The sequence below is a fragment of the Ceratotherium simum genome, chromosome 5, assembly GCF_057802395.1.
Source record: "Ceratotherium simum simum isolate JZ-2026a chromosome 5, ASM5780239v1, whole genome shotgun sequence".
In the NCBI taxonomy this organism is placed as follows: domain Eukaryota; kingdom Metazoa; phylum Chordata; class Mammalia; order Perissodactyla; family Rhinocerotidae; genus Ceratotherium; species Ceratotherium simum.
The window spans coordinates 53,767,846-53,785,960 of record NC_141904.1 but is presented as its reverse complement, the minus strand read 5'-3'; the positions used below and the strand labels follow the sequence as shown (position 1 = coordinate 53,785,960).

General features: G+C 38.2%; 1 protein-coding gene across 1 annotated transcript in view; it reads left to right on the top strand.

Annotated features, from left to right (window-relative positions):
- Nucleotides 1–18,115, top strand: part of SFMBT1 (Scm like with four mbt domains 1) — a 124,085-nt gene that overhangs the window by 87,202 nt on the left and 18,768 nt on the right. Inside the window, 9 exon segments of the mRNA XM_087431173.1 lie at nucleotides 1,567–1,655; nucleotides 4,161–4,407; nucleotides 5,114–5,208; nucleotides 5,709–5,810; nucleotides 7,051–7,201; nucleotides 9,524–9,606; nucleotides 14,132–14,258; nucleotides 15,269–15,382; nucleotides 17,485–17,527. Of these exon segments, the coding sequence (XP_087287299.1) occupies nucleotides 1,567–1,655; nucleotides 4,161–4,407; nucleotides 5,114–5,208; nucleotides 5,709–5,810; nucleotides 7,051–7,201; nucleotides 9,524–9,606; nucleotides 14,132–14,258; nucleotides 15,269–15,382; nucleotides 17,485–17,527 (1,051 nt within the window).

Sequence of the window (18,115 nt, the reverse complement as noted above, 5' to 3'; positions counted from 1 at the left end):
TTAGGCAAGAACTGGAAATAAAAAAATACTAGAAAATAAGACTAAGTTAAAATGAACACAGGAATGCATCAACCGTGGATAATATCTGAAGAGAAGTAAAAGATGAAAAAGAGGAAAATTTTAAACTACAAAAAGAAATGAAGAAAGAAATAAAAAGGACTTGGAAAAATAGTGTAGATAGGCAAAAATGATTTAAGATACGTAAAGTAGAAGTCCCTGAAGAAGATAACCAAAGCAATGAAACAATAAAATGCTATAAACTATGATTCACGAAAACTTTACTGAAATAAAATAGGACTTGAAATACATGTTGAAAGGGCTCGCTATGTGTATGGGAAAATCAAACGAACAGAACAGCTACATCAAGATGTAGTCTAATGAAGCTATTGAACTTTAAAGCAAAAAATAATCCCTTGGTTGTTACGTATTGTTGTTAGGCAAAAATCTAAGTTTCTTGAAAAGGAGGGAAAACAAGATTGTCGTCAGCCTAATTGACAACAACGCTTTATGCCAAAAGACAATAGGGTAACATATTTAAGAAATTCAATGGAAGAAAATATGAGGCAAGAATTTTATGTCTCGCCAAACTGAACTTCAGGTGGAAAGGCCATATACAAACTGTTATGAAGATGTAAGGATTCAGGGGATATTGTCCCCATGAGCCCTTCCTAAGAAATCCACTAGACAATGAGCTTCACAAAAACGAATGAAGAAACATTAGCATAGGAACTGTTAGTGAAATATTAAATACATGTGTGTATATATATATATAGCTGTAGAACTTAGAACTAAATGGTGGTTATAAGGGAGATGGTATAGTACAAATGGCTACATGCTCTGACAGTATAAATACAGTATAACTATTTAAAAAAATGGGACAACAGTGAGGAGAGCATGTGAATAATGGCATAAGCTTACTCATTGCCTTTTTATTTTTTTAAACCAGCTTTATTGCCTAGTAATTTAGCTAATTGCCTTTTAAGTGTTAACTGGAAGTAAAAGGCTATTACCTGATATGAGATGCTCAACTCTACACTACTTTGTAGTGTGAAAGCAGCCGTAGGCAATATGTAAACAAATAGGCATGACTGTTCCAATAAAACTTTATTTACAAAAATAGACAGCAGGCCAGATTTAGCCCACAGGTTATAGTTTGCTAACAACTCCTGGTCTAGATGGAAAGATTGACCATGAAGTGACAGTTGTTGAAGCTAGGATACAAGAGGATTCATTATACTGTTTTCTCTAATTTTATATATGTTTGAAAATTTCCATGATAAGAAATAAAGTAGGTAGCTTTTGGATAAAATTATACTAACAGGGAATTGGGCCTCTTCTCTTTGTTTTGTATACAACTCTTCGTAAACTAACCAGGAAGTAGCTCTATCTAAGAGGAGGATTTTTTTTAAGCTTCCAAGAAAGCAATATGTTGGACTTAATTTAAAATGACAAATGCACCTCTAAACAATTTTCACTGGTACAGTTTCTCTGTATTCTGTTTGGTTTAGTTTCTCTGTGTTCTGTGGCTGATGTTATGAGTAATCACTCATTTATTCCCTCGTCTAGGCATCAGAGATAAAAGGTCTAATTGGGCTGAGTTTCTGCAGCAGACCCTGATGGGAGCTTGTAGTCCTCCTATTCCGCTGCTAGAGGGCGTGAGTATTATTGCTTTCAGAATCACTATGGAAAACCCTTCTAATCTTCAGTGATATTTCCAGTCTAAGGAATCTTAAAATTGTTTGCTCATTTGCCGCTCCAAGACAAATAAGCATTGCTACTACAGAGATAGGCATGGGTATCGGGAGGTTTAAACTTACCCTCAGAGGTTGCAAACTGGTGGCTTGCTCAGTGCCTAAAATGTTTTGAATTAGTTGCTGACACATAAAAATATAGTTTTCCAGATTCTTTTATGCAGTTGGAAAATGTGGCCTTTTTGGGCTCTCACTCTGAAACTGAGCAGCGGTTGACTCTACTTCAGGATGGGCTTTTGTAACTCCCACACTGGGTGACTTGAGACCCCCGTTTCTTTTGCTCAGAAGACACTGGACCTATCATACTCCTACCACCTACTGTTTTCAGCAGTCTTTTTAAATTAGTATAGCTTTTGAGCTTGGTAGTGAATATAGATTTCTTGTTTTTGTGAAATCAATTTATTGGTTATGACATTTGTAAGTTATATCTTGCCACTTTCTGTCATACCTGTAACATTCTTTATGGCATATGTGAAATGCAGTGTTTGAAGCTTCCAGTTTCTCTACATCCTTGCCAACACTTGTTATTCTCTTTTTGGTTATAGCTATCCTAGTGGGTGTGAATTGGTATTTCATTTTGACTTACATTTCCCTAATGACTAATGGTGTTGAGCATCTTTTTATGTACTTATTTGCCCTTTATGTATTTCTTTTGGAGAAATGTCTTTGCCCATTTTTAAATTGCATTGTTTGTTTTTTTATTATTGAGTTACGAGTTCCTTATAAATTCTGGTTACAAGTCCAGATCAGATATCTGATTTCCAAATATTTTCTCCAATTCTCTGGATTGTCTTTTCACTTTCTTGATGATATCTTTTGCAGAACAAAAGATTTTCATTCTGATATAGTCCAGTTTATCTATTTTTTTCTTTTGTTGCTTGTTGCTTTTGGTGTCATATCTAAAAAGGCTTTGCTTAACCAACAATCATGAAGATTTACTCCTATGTTCTCTTCTAAGCGTTTTGTAGTTTTAACTCTTACATTTAATTCTACAACCCATTCATATGTCCCTTTAAAACTTAATTAGTGAACACACTATTTCAAGCTGATCTTTATAGTTTATACTCTGACTCATTTCATTATGCTTAGCCAGGGCCTGGCACTTACTAACCACTCAGTAAAATTTGAGTGAATGAACAAATGAATTAATAAATATCCTGCTCTACATTGGCCTTGATTCTGTAGTCCTGATCTTTAGCTGTGAATGTGTTCCTCCATTTGTTCATATGTTCTTTTGCATATATATGAATATCTAAGTGTCACAGAGCAGTTCTTATTAGGGGGAAAAAATATAAGTTTGAATATTAAGAAATGGTTAAGTGGTAATATTGGAATCAGCCTTCCTTTTTATTCTTTATTGTAGCTTTTAATATATATCTAGAAAGTGAGAATTAAACTCTTCCTTTTGATCAGTGTAATTAAAACACTGTGTTCATAACATTGTTGTGAAATGAGTAAAGAATCAGAAACAACTGAGATGCCATCAGTAAATAAGTGGATAAATTACTGCCCATTTCTAATACAAAATGTCAATAAAACAGTTTAAAAGAATGAGGAAGATTTATGTGTGCTATCATAGAAAGATAGCTATGATACATTAAGTGACAAACACAAATTGAAAAACAGTATACAGTGCTCCCATTTTTTCAAAAAATACGAGAGAGAGAGACAGACACAGGTGGATGTTGACTTGTGTGTAGAAAACCCAGTCTCAAGAGTGTATGCCAGGGGCCATCCTGGTGGCATGGTGGTTAAGTTTGCATGCTCTGCTTTGGTGGCCTGGGGTTCGTGGGTTCGGATCCCGGGCACAGACCCATACACTGCACATCAAGCCATGCTGTGGCAGCATCCCACGTATAAAAAAATGGAGGAAGATTGGCACAGATGTTAGCTCAGCAACAGTCTTCCTCAAGCAAAAAAAGGAAGATTGGCAACAGATATTAGCTCAGGACCAATCTTCCTCACCCACCAAAAAAAAATAGAAAAAAAAAGAGTGTATGCCAGACTGTTTATCATGGTCCTTTGTTGGAGGTGGAATTGTGGGAGATTTTGACTTTTGTCATGTTTAATTTTTTTTCTTTAATAATAATCATATTTGCTTTTACAGAGACTAAAGCAATGATGATTTTTTAAAAAATTTTTCTAGGTGAAACTATATAGCATAGTCCTAGAGATAGAGATCGTTCAAATGGTTTCATTGCGTTATAGGTAGGTTTTCTTTAGGATTAACATTTACATATCACCTAGAGATAGTACTATAGAGACTTGTATGATATTAGGCAATTTAGCATCACTGGCTTTGAACAGGTAAAAATATAAAGGCTAGTTTGACATCATTTAAAACTTGACTTTTAAAAATATTATGTTAACTTTTGTTATGTAATCATTTCACCTTTTTTTTACCTGCAGCTTCGTAATGGGAGGAATCCTTTAGATCTCATTGCTCCGGGATCCAGGCTAGAATGTCAAGCTTTCCAGGACTCTTTAAGCACTTGGATTGTTACTGTAGAAGAGAACATCGGGGGAAGGCTGAAGCTGCGTTATGAAGGACTTGAAAGTTCTGACAGTTTTGACCATTGGTTGTATTACTTGGATCCATTTCTTCATCATGTTGGTTGGGCTGCTCAACAGGGATATGAGCTTCAGCCCCCATTAGGTGAAGAGTAATATAACATTTTTCTTTTAACTGTTACATCCTTGTTATATTATGTTTTTATTAATATCAATGAGACTGAGAAATGCATTATTCTGCATATTAAAAAATAGTTTGCATAATAGAGATATTGCAAAAAAAATATATGGAGTTAAATTAAATGCCTATTTTTCTTTTTTTTTTATTGGTTTACTAATTTGCCACACATATTGATATATCTCATAGACTTCTGCCCCAACTCATACTGATGTCTTACCAAAATTAAAGAAAAATTCTCTAGGCAGCATTCAGATAGGTGTAGGAGTAGGACAGGCCCTGAGTTCAAAGCAAATTGTTGATTACAAGAAATTCCAATAGTATTAAAACTGGAGTGTAAATCAATTTGCATTTATTATCACGTGCCCCAGTTTGAATGTTGCATTATATTATGTTGTAGACTAGAGTAATTCTTACCATCTTACTAAAGGTATTTTCACCAAACTTACTACCCAGGCACTGAACAGAAGAGACAGAGTACTGAAGTTAAGGTGTAAATCCTTTGAAAATTTTAGAAGTGGGCTTGAACCCTTTTCTCTTCCCAGTGGAAAATGACTTCTTTTTATGTTTATGTGAATGCTTTCGAACAGTTTTTTTTTTTTATTGATGTCAGAAGAGTTTTAAAGTGCGTAAGTTCTCATTATTTAAAGCATCTTGTCTTGTTTTGCTGAAGTGATCAGACATCTGAAACATGAAGCTGAGTGGCAAGAGATCTTGGCCAAAGTGAAAGAGGAGGAGGAAGAGCCATTACCATCTTACTTATTTAAGGTAAAGACAAAACATGTGATAGGTAGGTACTTATCTTCTCGCAGTGGAGCAAAGTAAAATTTGGGGGAGGTGCGAAGCGTTAAGATAACCCCATGTGTCAGGGAGAGTGCTCTGGTGTCTGAAGGAGGGAAGAGGTTTGAAGGCTGCAGTGATGATCGTCTTTTTTTCTTCCAACAGTAGTCTTGGTTTTTTCCTGAAGTACTCTTAAAGCATTTTGAGTCTTTTCTTTTCTACTCTTAACTACATAGCCCTGACTTTTTATAAAATAAGCTTGTTTTTCCTTCAGATGGCCCTTGTGTTCCGAATGTAGAGAGTTAGGAGTGCTTCCTGTGGTTTTTTTCCTGGATAGTTTTTTCCATGGAAGAAAATTGTAGGATTATATTATTTACCAGAGGCTGGACAGTTCCCTTATTTTAATTGAGTAGTATTCAGCTATATATAAGCATAAAATTAATGTGAAAATACTATATTTTTATTCCTTCTTGGTGTTTGCATTTCAGGACAAACAGGTGATCAGCACTCATTCATTCTCTGTAAATATGAAATTGGAAGCTGTGGACCCCTGGTCTCCTTTTGGGATTTCTCCAGCTACAGTTGTTAAGGTAAAATGGGGGCAGCTCTCTTGGTAAGAATTCCTGTCAGGGTGACTGGTTTAGGAAATTGGTAGTGTTTTGATCTTTAGGCTCTGCTAGTCTAACGTATTGTTTCTCCTAAGCTGTGAGGCTAGACTTAGTTCTGTACGCATTTGTAATGTCCAGTTCTCTGTGGCCTGTTCCTTTTTCAGAGCTTGGTCACCCCAGCCAACCAAAGCCTGGGCACCAGAGTTAGTGGGGTGCACATTCTTTGGGGGCAGCTCTAGCTGTACATAACTAGAAGAGATTTAATTGGCAGTTAGGTCATGGTATCTGAAGTGTGGAGGCCAACAGTGTGCAGCCAGGTGCAGGGCTTGTTGAGGTGAGGAGATATGTGGGGAGCAGGTGATGAGTGTCACAGGATCTGCTGTAAGATCGCTCCAGCCATGGATTCCAGTTTCAGACTTGAGTTATTTGGCAAACTGACAAAAGTAAGGCTCTTGTTAGGAGTAGCCATAAGAACTGGGCAGGTTTTCAAGGCTCAGTTACTCAGTACAACTGAGCCATAAGGGAGAGGATCAGTTTAGGAATAGAGCAGATGCCCATTTACTGAAAGTAGAACCAAAAGTCAAGTGGGACTAGAGAGAGAGTTGCTTGGATGCTGAATCATGTGATCTGTTGAGATTTAAATTTTCCTTACCTTGAAAGATTATTCTTAGAACAAAGAGGGATTTTGTACCTGCAGTGGGGTGAGAAGGCCCTATCTGGAGTCTGAAGGGCTGTGGGGTGGTAAGGAGCCAGAGGAGGTTCATAAAACATTTTTGGTATTTGAAACTGGGCTAGGATCTGGAAATCTAATATACAAGTGTAGTTGACTCTCACTAAGCCTAAACTAAATATTGTTTGGAGCCCAAATACTTGGATTTGAACCCAGGTTCTGCATCTTCCTGGCTGTGTAACATGGGACAAGTTATTTAACCTCTTTTCAAACTCAGTTTCCCTGTCTGCAAAATGGGGTTGATAATGGTACCCACCTCATTAAGTTGTTAGGAAGGTTAACACTGAATTAATGCATGAAAAGCATTTAATTAAAATAGTGCCTGACACAGAAGTAACATTTATTGAGTGCTTAGTATTATTGTTAATACCTACTGTGGCTATGTAACGTTTGTAACGTTTGGCTGTGCCAAGGAAATGACGTGTGTGTGTGTGTGTGTATACATACACATAAAACCATTTGTCTGTTTTATCTGTTAAATTGTATGTTCAGGTCTTCGATGAGAAGTACTTTCTAGTGGAAATGGATGATTTGCGACCAGAGAATCATGCACGACGATCTTTTGTGTGTCATGTCGACAGTCCTGGTATTTTCCCCGTGCAGTGGAGTCTGAAGAATGGTTTACACATCAGCCCCCCTCCTGGTGTGTGTTCGTTCTTTTCACAATTGTTCATTGGGAACTTTTTTTTGAAATGAGATTTATCAGATGGTATTATCTGGATCTTTTGTCCCTGTCTCTCCTCATGCCCCAGCCTGTCCTTAACCTTTATGGGTCCCAAGACAAGTATAAATGAAGGCCTAGATTCTATGTATTTACATATTTTAAATGTATAATTTAAGCTAAAAAACTAATATAAAGTATGTTCTGTCCTACATTGACAAATATATCTTCATAACAACCTGGCGTTCCACTCAGGTACCTTAGTTCATTCCATCTTATGTCTATTAGGTGGTCACAGAAGGGTAAGGGTAGGAAACACAGTGAGTGCTGGGAGCTGGCTTAAGAGAAGAGGCCTTATTAGAGTCAGAGCTAGGAGGTAGACTATTGATGATTTTTAGGTTTCTGGGCCTCATCTTGGAGGGAGACTCTTCAGACTTCAGAGGAACGTTTATGGTCAAGAGTAGGACTCAGAGAGGCTTGTAGGTAGGAAAGTAGCAGCTCATTTTTCTGGTGTTTGCAACTTTGCAAAATATAATCTTTGACCCTTTAATCAAGACTCTTAAATGTGGCTTAGTTTACGGGGCTGGCCCCGTGGCATAGCGGTTAAGTGCGCGTGCTCCGCTGCTGGTGGCCCAGGTTCTGATCCCGTGCGAGCACCGAGGCACCGCTTATCAGGCCATTCTGTGGCGGCGTCCCATATAAAGTGGAGGAAGATGGGCACAGATGTTAGCCCAGGGCCAGTCTTCCTTCGCAAAAAGAAGAGGATTAGCATGGATGTTAGCTCAGGGCTGATCTTCCTCACAAAAAAAAAAAAAATGTGGCTTAGTTGAGCTTGACTGAAATTTTTGATATTTTTTAACTTAGAGTATCTGAAAGTGTCAGATGTTTATCTGATTTTTGTATCATCAAATGAGATTATTTGATTGGCAGTCTATGTATCCTTTATTAGTAGGCTTTTGGTAAAGCTTCACTTTCTAAATGGTGGCTGCTGGAACGCTGGCCTGGAAGTGCTCTTTTATGTTAACCAAAGTCATAAATTCAGAACCTTTTGCCACCCATTCAGCCTTCATTCATCCAACAAACATTTATGGAATGTTTGCTATGAGCCAGGCTTTGGACTTGTCACTGGGGAGACAAAAGTGAGTACGACAGCTCCTTCAAGGAGTAAATAGGGGAAAACAGTAACAGCCTCCGAGGTTCTCCTCCATCTGAACGGAGAGTAAGAATGCCTGCCTGGTGGAGATGGTGGTGGGGGACACACCTAAACAAGGGAGTTCATGCTTTGCAGAAAGGCTCTGGACATCCTAAGTTCTTTATCCTGCCTGCTGACTTTATGTGAAAAGAAAAAAACAATGAAAGATATTGGAGCTTTCAACATTGTTATAGACAACACAACTGTCTGTAAATAGAAGGAAAGCAGTGGATTATGTAATTGAAAATGGCAGATAATTTACTATGAGGAATTGAGCTGGAGGCAGAGGGAGAACGTGGTGCCAGTCCGAGTTGGGCAGACGAGGTGATTGCAGGGGCTTTTTGGCTGGCATAGTCTTGAGTAGCTTACTCTGTGGGTTTGAAATATTAAGCTCTGTGGAGCAGAGAGCTGCTCAGACACAGCAGGGCAGTTGGGCCCAGTCCAACTCCTCACGCACCGACAGTGCAGTCAGGGCATCAGATTGGAGAGCCTTCTACTAAGAACCTTGGTAGACTTAAGTGGGGAGTTAAGCTCAACTTTTTTTCTGAGATGAATTCATGATTCAGGTTGTAAGGGCATTGAGATTCTGTGGAACATGAATCTGAAAACAGTGCTGAGAGTATTGTTTCAGTAGTAGCTAAGCTTGTTTAAGGAAAATAGCTTTATGGAAGAAAAAAGGTCTTCACTGATAAACAGTACTGTAGATTATTTGCTGTCTCTTTTCTCTTTAGAGCCTACGTCATAACAGAATTGATACTAAGACTGGATTTATTGGTACAAAGCAAATCCAGTCATAACTGTCTTAAATTTTCTTGGTAAATTGCTGGCAACTAATCATATAAAATATTGCTCAACAGAAATGCCTAGTTTGAAACTTGAAAGTTTTAAAATTGATCCAGAGAATTTTATTATATTGTTATAGTTTGGCCAGAGTTGCTCTGTTTTATGAAATTAACAATGCTTTGAATTTATAGGGTGTTTTCCCCCTTTTCTGAAATGATCAAGTCCTCAAATGAACAAAATGAGAAGTTGTGGTTGGACATCTGGCAGAATGGTAAAGCCAGGCAGGCAGGCATGTGCGGTGTGAATCATTTTCTTTTGTCCCTACCTAGGCTACCCGGGCCAGGACTTTGATTGGGCCGACTACCTCAAACAGTGTGGTGCTGAAGCTGCTCCCCAGAGGTGCTTCCGCCCGGTGAGAGCCCCCGTCCTCTCATGGCCACGGCTTGGGGACTGCTGTGCTTCCCGTGCTTTTATGATTTTCACTCTGAAGTCAGTCCTCTCACTCAACCCAAATAAGCAGCTTGTTGATTGTAATAAAATGACCCAAAGAAAAATTCATTTACTGCAGAGTTCATTTGTTAACTTAATTAGTTTTTAAAGTTTATCAGTTTTATTTATTTATTTATTTATTTATTTATTTATTTATGTGAGGAAGATCGGCCCTGTGCTAACATCTGCCAATCCTCCTCTTTTTTTTTTTGCTGAGGAAGACTGGCCCTGGGCTAACATCCATACCCATCTTCCTCCACTTTATATGGGACGCCGCCACAGCATGGCTTGACCAAGCGGTGCGTCAGTGCGCGCCAGGATCCAAACCGGGGGACCCCGGGCCGCTGCAGCGGAGCGCGAGCACTTAACCGCTTGCGCCACCGGGCCGGACCCATCAGTTTTATTTTTTATCAGCTGAAAACATGTGAGTTTAAAGTTTTAGTTCATAATTATTTTTAATGGTTCAATAATATGAAAAAATGTTCATATATTAAGTGTTTAAAAATACGTCATTAAAAATAATACATGCATGTGATTTACAAAGCCAAACAGCAGTAAAAAGCTTAGAACATGAAACAGTAGTTCCCTGCCCTGTCCCTTTCCATGGTCTCCCTTCCCAGAAGTAGTCACTTCCTCTTCTTCTCACTGTTATTCTGATATTTATACTTCTCATTTTCAAAATAATATGGGGCTGTCTTTTGAGTCATTAATTTTAAACATGTCTGTTGGTTCTGTGTTTTGGTAAATGAGCATTTAGCTATTTTATATTGCCTTTCTCATCTGTCTTACCCACCTCTTCTTCCTACTAGAGTTATATTATAATTTTTGGTTAAATTTGAATTGAGTGCTATCATTTGCATTCAGATATGATTCACAGCTGAACACTGCAGTATTTTGTGATTGTTTCCTTTTTTAATTTGTCCTCAAGTTAATAATTGCCTTGTTTTTCATAGCTTAATTTTGTTTCTATTACTAGTTCTTCCCACACCTTCCAGTAGCCTCTCATAAATATTTCCACAAAGGCAATCACATCAGGAAATCAGTCATTCCCCCGCCCCCCCGACCTTTATGAAACTTAGTTTATTTGGGGGATGGAGGAGTCATAAATAATATATGCAGAAGCTCCCTTATCTCACTCTGTCAGGCAGATAATTAGTGGGTTAATTGAAAGTCAGATAAATCAGTGTATCATGTTTTGATGTAATGATCTATTTTAATTTAAGATGTATAACTGTGCATTCATTTGCTAGTCTTTTGGTAAGGCTTTTCCTTTGCGTATGGATTGTCAACTAGTGTTCCCTTAAGTTTTTTCTTACATAAGCTACACTTAACATATACCCTATCATTTTCAGTAAAATGAGAACTTTGATACTTTGAAACAATATAAATGCAGAATCCTTCTCAATTTTTAATTATTTTTCCCTTTACACTTGTCTTACCCACACATGTTTTGACAGTAGTTTTTCCAGTGATTCACATTATTCTTAATAGCAGCTGTAGTTTTATGTTGGTGTGTGGTAGAGAAAGGCAGCTGTCTCACTGATCAGAGCTCGGGGGGGGGGGGGGGGGCGGTGCCCAGGAAAAGTCTCTGCAACCAGCCACTTCTGCAGGTGTCTGAAGTTCTGCCATTAGCACATGATGCTCTGGCAGAATCCACTTTGAAGATGGGCCCTGAGTAATATGATTATGGAGAAAAGAAGCACCAGTGCCCCTGTGCCTGAATCGTAGTCCCATGTTTGGAGCCAAATGAATCCCTGTAGCATTTCCCAGAAGTCTCTTTGATTCGACTAGACCTGTGTAGATTTTTTTTCTAGTTTAAGTTATTTCTTTGTATTTTAGGGTAGAAGGGTTAAAATACAAGATGTGCCCTAGCCATGTTTTCTTTTCCTCACATCCATGGCCACTCAGATACCCTGATGTAGGAACTTTTCATTTCTAATATTTTTCTTAGAGACAAATCCATCTTAGCAGCCTCCATTCTCTCTCTACCTAGACACATTGCTCTCTAGGCTTGCTGCGTAGTTTTAATCCTGGAAATGGCCCTTGATTGTCACTCAAGGAGTTGACTTTCCCCTTTCTTCAGATTTGGGGTTCCTCTTTTATATATCTCATGGCATCCTCTTTTTTGGTTTATTCCTTTGTTTTGATGGAGCCTGTCTTTCAATAGCTTCCTGAAATGGGATGCTAGGGAGGTAAATTTTTGTAGACTTTGCATGTTTGAAAATATCTTCATTCTATTAACTTGATTGATAGTTTGGCTCAATGTGGAATTTTAGGTTGGAAGTGATTTTACTTGAGAATTTTGAAAACATTATTCAGTTGTTTTCTGCCTTCCAATGTTGCTGTTAAGAAGTTGAAAACCATTCTTGTTCTTGATCTTTCATAGATGACTTGCCTTTTACTCCCTCCCTGGAAGGTTACAGAATCTCTGTCATCATGTTTCACAGTGACAAGCCGTGGTGTAGCCTGTCTTCATCCACGTGCTGGGTGCTCAGTGGGTGTGCTCTGTTTGGACACTTGTGCCTCTCTGTGCTGGGAAGATCCCTTGAATCTCTTCTTTGATTTCCTTCCTTCCATTTTCTCTCTTCTCTTTCTCTGGAATTCCTTTTATTTGTATGTTGGCCCTCTGGATCAGACCTCTACTTTTCTTACCTTTTTTCTCCTGTTTTCTGTTTGTTCGTCTTTTTGCTTTGCTTGTAGGAAGATTTCCTAAACTTTATCTTTCAACCCTTCTTTTGATTTTAATATCATGTTTTTGATTTTCCAGAACTATTTCTGTTCTCTATTTATTTTCAATAACATACTATTCTTGTTTTAAGGATGCAATAGTTTTTCTTATCACCCAGGATGTTAATTACCCCTGCTTTTAGGAATTTTTCTTCTTGCATAGTGTGTTTTCTCCAGCTTGCTTGTTTTGTCTATTTTGGTCTATAGCTTTCCTATCTTTAGATATCTGGTAATTCTTGGTTATTTGCTTATATTTAAGAATGGGGGGGGGCCCGGCCCCGTGGCTTAGCAGTTGGGTACGCGCGCTCGGCTACTGGCGGCCCGGGTTTGGATCCCAGGCACGCACCGATGCACCGCTTCTCTGGCCATGCTGAGGCCACGTCCCACGTACAGCAGCTAGAAGGATGTGCAGCTATGACATACAACTATCTACTGGGGCTTTGGGGGAAAAAATAAATAAATAAAAATTAAAAAAAAATAAGAAGAATGGGGGACTAAAAGAAAAAGCTGTTTGGAAGCTCTTGAGTATATGGGTGAGGCTTGTCAACCTTGAACTGCCCTATAGGGTGGCACCTGGCTGGCCATTTGTTGGCAACACCTGAATCCATATTTTTATGTGTTTCTCTTTGGGCTTGTCATATTACCACAAGAAGTCTCTTCCAGTCCCTTACCTGGAGGGTAGAGGCAAGGGCTGGACCTCTCAGCATGCCATATGCTAACCCCTCTTCTGGGCACTGCCTGCATGCCCTCAACAGTTTCTGGGTCCTCCTGCCCAGGGGATCTGTGTTTTACCCTCTCTAGAGGATAAATCTCATCTTCTGAAGGGGAGGGGGAGGGACAGTTGCCTTGCACTGTGGAGTGGAGGATCCGATGGCATGACCTAGCTGCTTCTTAAATGTTTTCAACAAATCTTTTTATTTTGACTGTTTCTCCACTTCCAGTTGTCCAGTACTTGGTGCTGCCAGTTCTTAGCTTGCTTCACTGTCAGCCTAGATTCATTTACCTTTCTTTAATCTGCTAAATTAGTTCTAGACGCTATTCTAAATTTTAGCTTATAAAGTGTTGTCATTGTCTCTTGTCCTGTTATATCCATCCTAGTAGGTTTGTGTCTGAAAAAACAACACTTTAGTTTGTGGGTTGTCAGAAAGGAGAGAGAACAATCAAATACAGAAGTTCAGTTCTCCATTTTGACCCCAAAGCTGCAAATTTTAAAAACATGTCTTTTAAACAACCCTCTCCCCTTATTCATAAGCATTATTTATCCTGATTGCCTTTTAGGATACACATAGAAGCAGGAACCAGGCAGTTATTGTGTGATAGGGCCCTTTATAGGAGGAGAAGTGAACCAGCAGTGGTTGTAAGCCCTTGGTTCAGGGCACAGAGCCTTAGGTACTTTATTTTATTGAAACCTTATAATAACCCAGTGAGATAGGTGTTCTCAACATCACCTGAAAGGTGAGGAACCTGAGACAAAAAGAGGTTACACAGTTTGAGCAAGGTCACCCGGGTAGCAGTAATTCAGGTATATCTGACCTCAGAGACCATACTGCCTATAACACCAAGAGAGACATTTTCCTTTGCTTCATTAAGAAACAAAGCAAAATAAGTTTATAGCTTTAAAGCGTTACTCTAGGATTAAATATTACTTGGAAAAAGTCTCTCAAATGAGCACATGAGTTAATACTGAGTATGTATTTAGATGTGATTCATTTATTTTCTAGTCAGTTTTTGAGCATGAATTTAAGGAGCACATGAAGCTTGAGGCAGTGAACCCTCTTCTCCCTGAAGAAGTGTGTGTTGCCACCATTACTGCAGTGAGAGGCTCCTACCTGTGGCTCCAGCTGGAGGGTAAGTGTCAGTACCCCCGAGGAGCATTCTGTGCCTTTCATGTTTACCCCTGCAATGTGGCTTGTAAAACTTAATCGATTAGCTAAATAGGGGTCTTGTTCAGAGACTTCTAATTGGTAATGCAAGATTCTAAGCTAAAAATTTATCTTTCTGTCCTTGACTATCAAATTTCAGGAAATCGATATGAATAAAAAGCCTTCATTACAGAGTCCCCTGTTTTCTTGAAGGGGAAAGTATGAGTCAAATAGCATATATTTTGTTGTGACCAAAATATTTGAGCCATGAGCATTAACACCCAGCTTATTCAAGACATAATATTTTGAATTTGGTTGCCCCCAACCAATAGAACCAAAAAATATGTTAAATGGAAAAGATATACTAGAAGTAATGTTCAGTGATTGGACAGGTTTGTGGACGGTAAGCACTATGTGAGTACTCAGTGCTGCAGTTACTGTATATGGCCTGGCTGCCAAATGGTCAGACTCGGTACCTGCTGTTCCCAGTTCGTAGAATTGGCATTTAATGCAGATGTCAAGGACAGTATTGAATATAGATTTTTACACAACCCCTGCTGAGCCACTTGCCAACATCACTTCCTGATTGGAATTCACTGGACTACCTTCCAGCTGGTTCCTGAGTACCAGAACTAATGTTCTCATTGAGTAGAACTGTCATTTTTGCCTTTGCTTTCCAATTATTTCATGGAATTGACTATATTTGTCAACCATCTGACAAAAAAACTGGTAGTCCCAGTTGCTTATTTGCTATTCCATAACTAAGGGTCACCCTGTGTATTTGCTACCTGTTTTGGTCTTTATACAGTTATGCAAGGAGAACAGTTTAGTTTTTCTTCTTAATGTTTGTCACACATGAAAAAGTCTGACTTCTGTGTAAAAGGAACTTTCTTAAGAGATTTGTGTTTGTATTATTGCAACAGTAGAACATTGTCTAGGAAGTAGTTTATGAAGAAGGCTATTTAATGGTCTAAAACTTTTTTTAAATCTAAACAGGTTCTAAGAAGCCCATACCTGAGTATATTGTGAGTGTTGAATCCATGGATATATTTCCTTTGGGCTGGTGTGAAACCAATGGCTATCCCCTCAGCACTCCTCGCCGAGCACGAGGTAGCTGTCTATTTCTGTGTCAAAGGTTTGATTGTTAAATAATCTGTCATGTGGCTGTTACCAATTAGGGTGAATCTGGACATTTCAGAGAAAAACAAAATGGTGTTCTCGTTATCTTTTCCAACGTAGAAAATCACGTATTGCAACAAACGTTTATTATTTTACTGTTTCTGTGGGTCAGGAATCTGGGCATGACTTAGCTGGGTCCTCTAGATCCGAGTGTCTCACAGGCTGCAGTCCAGGTTAAGCCAGGGCTCTAGTCATCTCAAGGCCCCACTGGGGGCGGATCTGCTCCCCGAGTGGCTCAGATGATTGTTGGCAAGAATTCATTTCCTCGTAGGCTGTTGGACTGAGGGCCTCAGTTCCTTGCCATGTGGGTCTCTTCATAGGGGAGCTCACAGCATAGTAGTTGGTTTCCATCAGGTCCAGGAAAGGAGAGAGTAAGAGAGGTTAAGCAAGATGGATATTAGAGTGTTTTTGTAACCTAATCTTAAAAGTGACAACTCACCTCCCCCATTTTAAAAATAGCTTTATTGAGATATCATTTATGTAACATTAAATTTACTCTTTTAAAGTATACAGTTCAGTGGTTTTTAGCATATTCACAGAGTTGTGCAACTATCACCACAGTCAGTTTGAGAAAATTTTCATCATCTCAGAAAGACACCCCGTACCCCTTAGGAATCACCTCTCCACCTCCTGCCCCTCAGCCCTAGGCAACCACTAATCTACTTTCCATCTATGAATTTACCTGTTCTGGACATTTCCTATAAAGAGAATCATACAATATGTGATCTTTTGTGACTGGCTTCTTTTACTTAGTGTAATGTTTTCAAAGTTCAGCCATGTCGTAGCAAGTATGAATACTTCATTCCTTTATATTTCTGAATAATATCCCATTGTATGGATATACCACATTTTGTTTATCCATGCATCGGTTGATGGACATTTGGATTGTTTCCATTCTGTAGCTATTATGAATAATGCTTCTGTGAACATTTGTGTACAGGTTTTTATGTGGACGTATGTTTTTATTTTTCTTGAGTATATAACTCTATGTTTAACACTTTGAGGGACTGCCAGGCTGTTTTCCAGCTGCGCCATTTTACATCCCACCAGCAATGTATGAGAGTTCCACTTTCTTCACATTCTTCCCAACACTTGTTATTTTCTGTTTTTTGTTGTTGTTTATTTTTTAGAGGGTTATTTTTTGGGGTAATAGCCATCCTGGTGGGTGCGGGGTGGTATCTTACTGTGGTCTTGATTTTCATTTCCCTAATGATAGTTGTATTGAGCATCTTTTTATGTGCTTATTGACCATTAGTATATCTTGTTTGGAGAAATGTCTATTCAAGTCCTTGGCCTGTTTTTTTAATTGGAGTTTTTTTTTGTTGTTGAGTTGTAGGATTTCATTATATATTCTAGATATTAATCCCTTATCAGATATGTGATTTGCAAATATTTTTCCCATTCTGTGGGTTGCCTTTTCTATCTCTTGATAGTGTCCTTTGATGCATAATAGTTTTTGTTTTTTTTATGTAGTCCAATTTATTTTTTCTTTTGATGCCTGTGCTTTTGGAGTCATATCCAAGAAATCGTTGCCAAATCCAGTGTCATAAAGATTTTCCCCTATGTTGTCTTCCCCTAACAGTTTTATTGTTTTAGCTCTTATGTTTAGGTCTTTGATTTATTTTGAGTTAATTTTTGTATATGGTGTAAAGTAAAGGTCCACCTTCATTAATGTGGATATTCAGTTTTCCCAGCACTATTTGTTAAGAAGACTGTACTTTCCCCATTGAATGGTCTTGGTCCCTCTGTTAAAATCAGTTTTTCTTTTGAATATCTGTTTCTGCTTAGAAAATATTTGTAGGAGTTGAATTGACCCAGGGAACCTTGAAAATATTATTTTTGGTCTTTGTATAAAGACTCCTACCCAGAAAATGTGCTTTACTCTAGATATTCAGACATATCAGCACTTATTTGTAGTACGTGCTAGTTAAATATATACAGAACAGGGTTTTAAATATGCTAATGTTAGCTTAATACATATATAACTTTTTCATCTTTTTCTTTGTATTTGTATTTTTGTTTTCTTCTTACAGTGTACAAACAGAGGAAAATTGCAGTGGTTCAACCAGAAAAACAGTAAGTAAGATAATAGTATGTTGAACAGTTGACATTTGAAAGTTATAATATCTAGAAAAAGAAAGAACTGTTTTAGAAAGTATATCTCCTCAATATGTTATTTTCTCAGAAGAAAGTGCATAATCCTTTAATTCAGCTTTTGATAGTTTACATACTTTCCTTAGGCATTTTCTAAAATGGCATTATATGCAGAAGAGTAAAATGCATTCTCAAGATGTTCCCCAAATTGAGTTTTCTTTGGCTTTTAGAGCCTGAAAAGGCATTTGAATAAGAGAAGAAATAGTCTCTATGCTGTTATTTGTTAAGGAAGAGCAAAAATTGTAAATTAGGATGTGATTTGTTACAGTGAAAAAAAATCTGAAGTAGAAGGCAACAAGTCTAAAAGAAAAGGCATTCTTGTGTCCCATCAAGAAACCCTTTGCAGCATACCTTCATATACAGCTTTTGAGAAGTGATTAATTAGTGGCACCTTAAAGATACAAGAGTTTCTGTGTGTACGTGTGTTTTTTTCAACATTGGGTTTTCAATTCTATACTAGTTTGCTCAGGCTACCATAACAAAATATCAGTGACTGGGTAGCTTAAACAA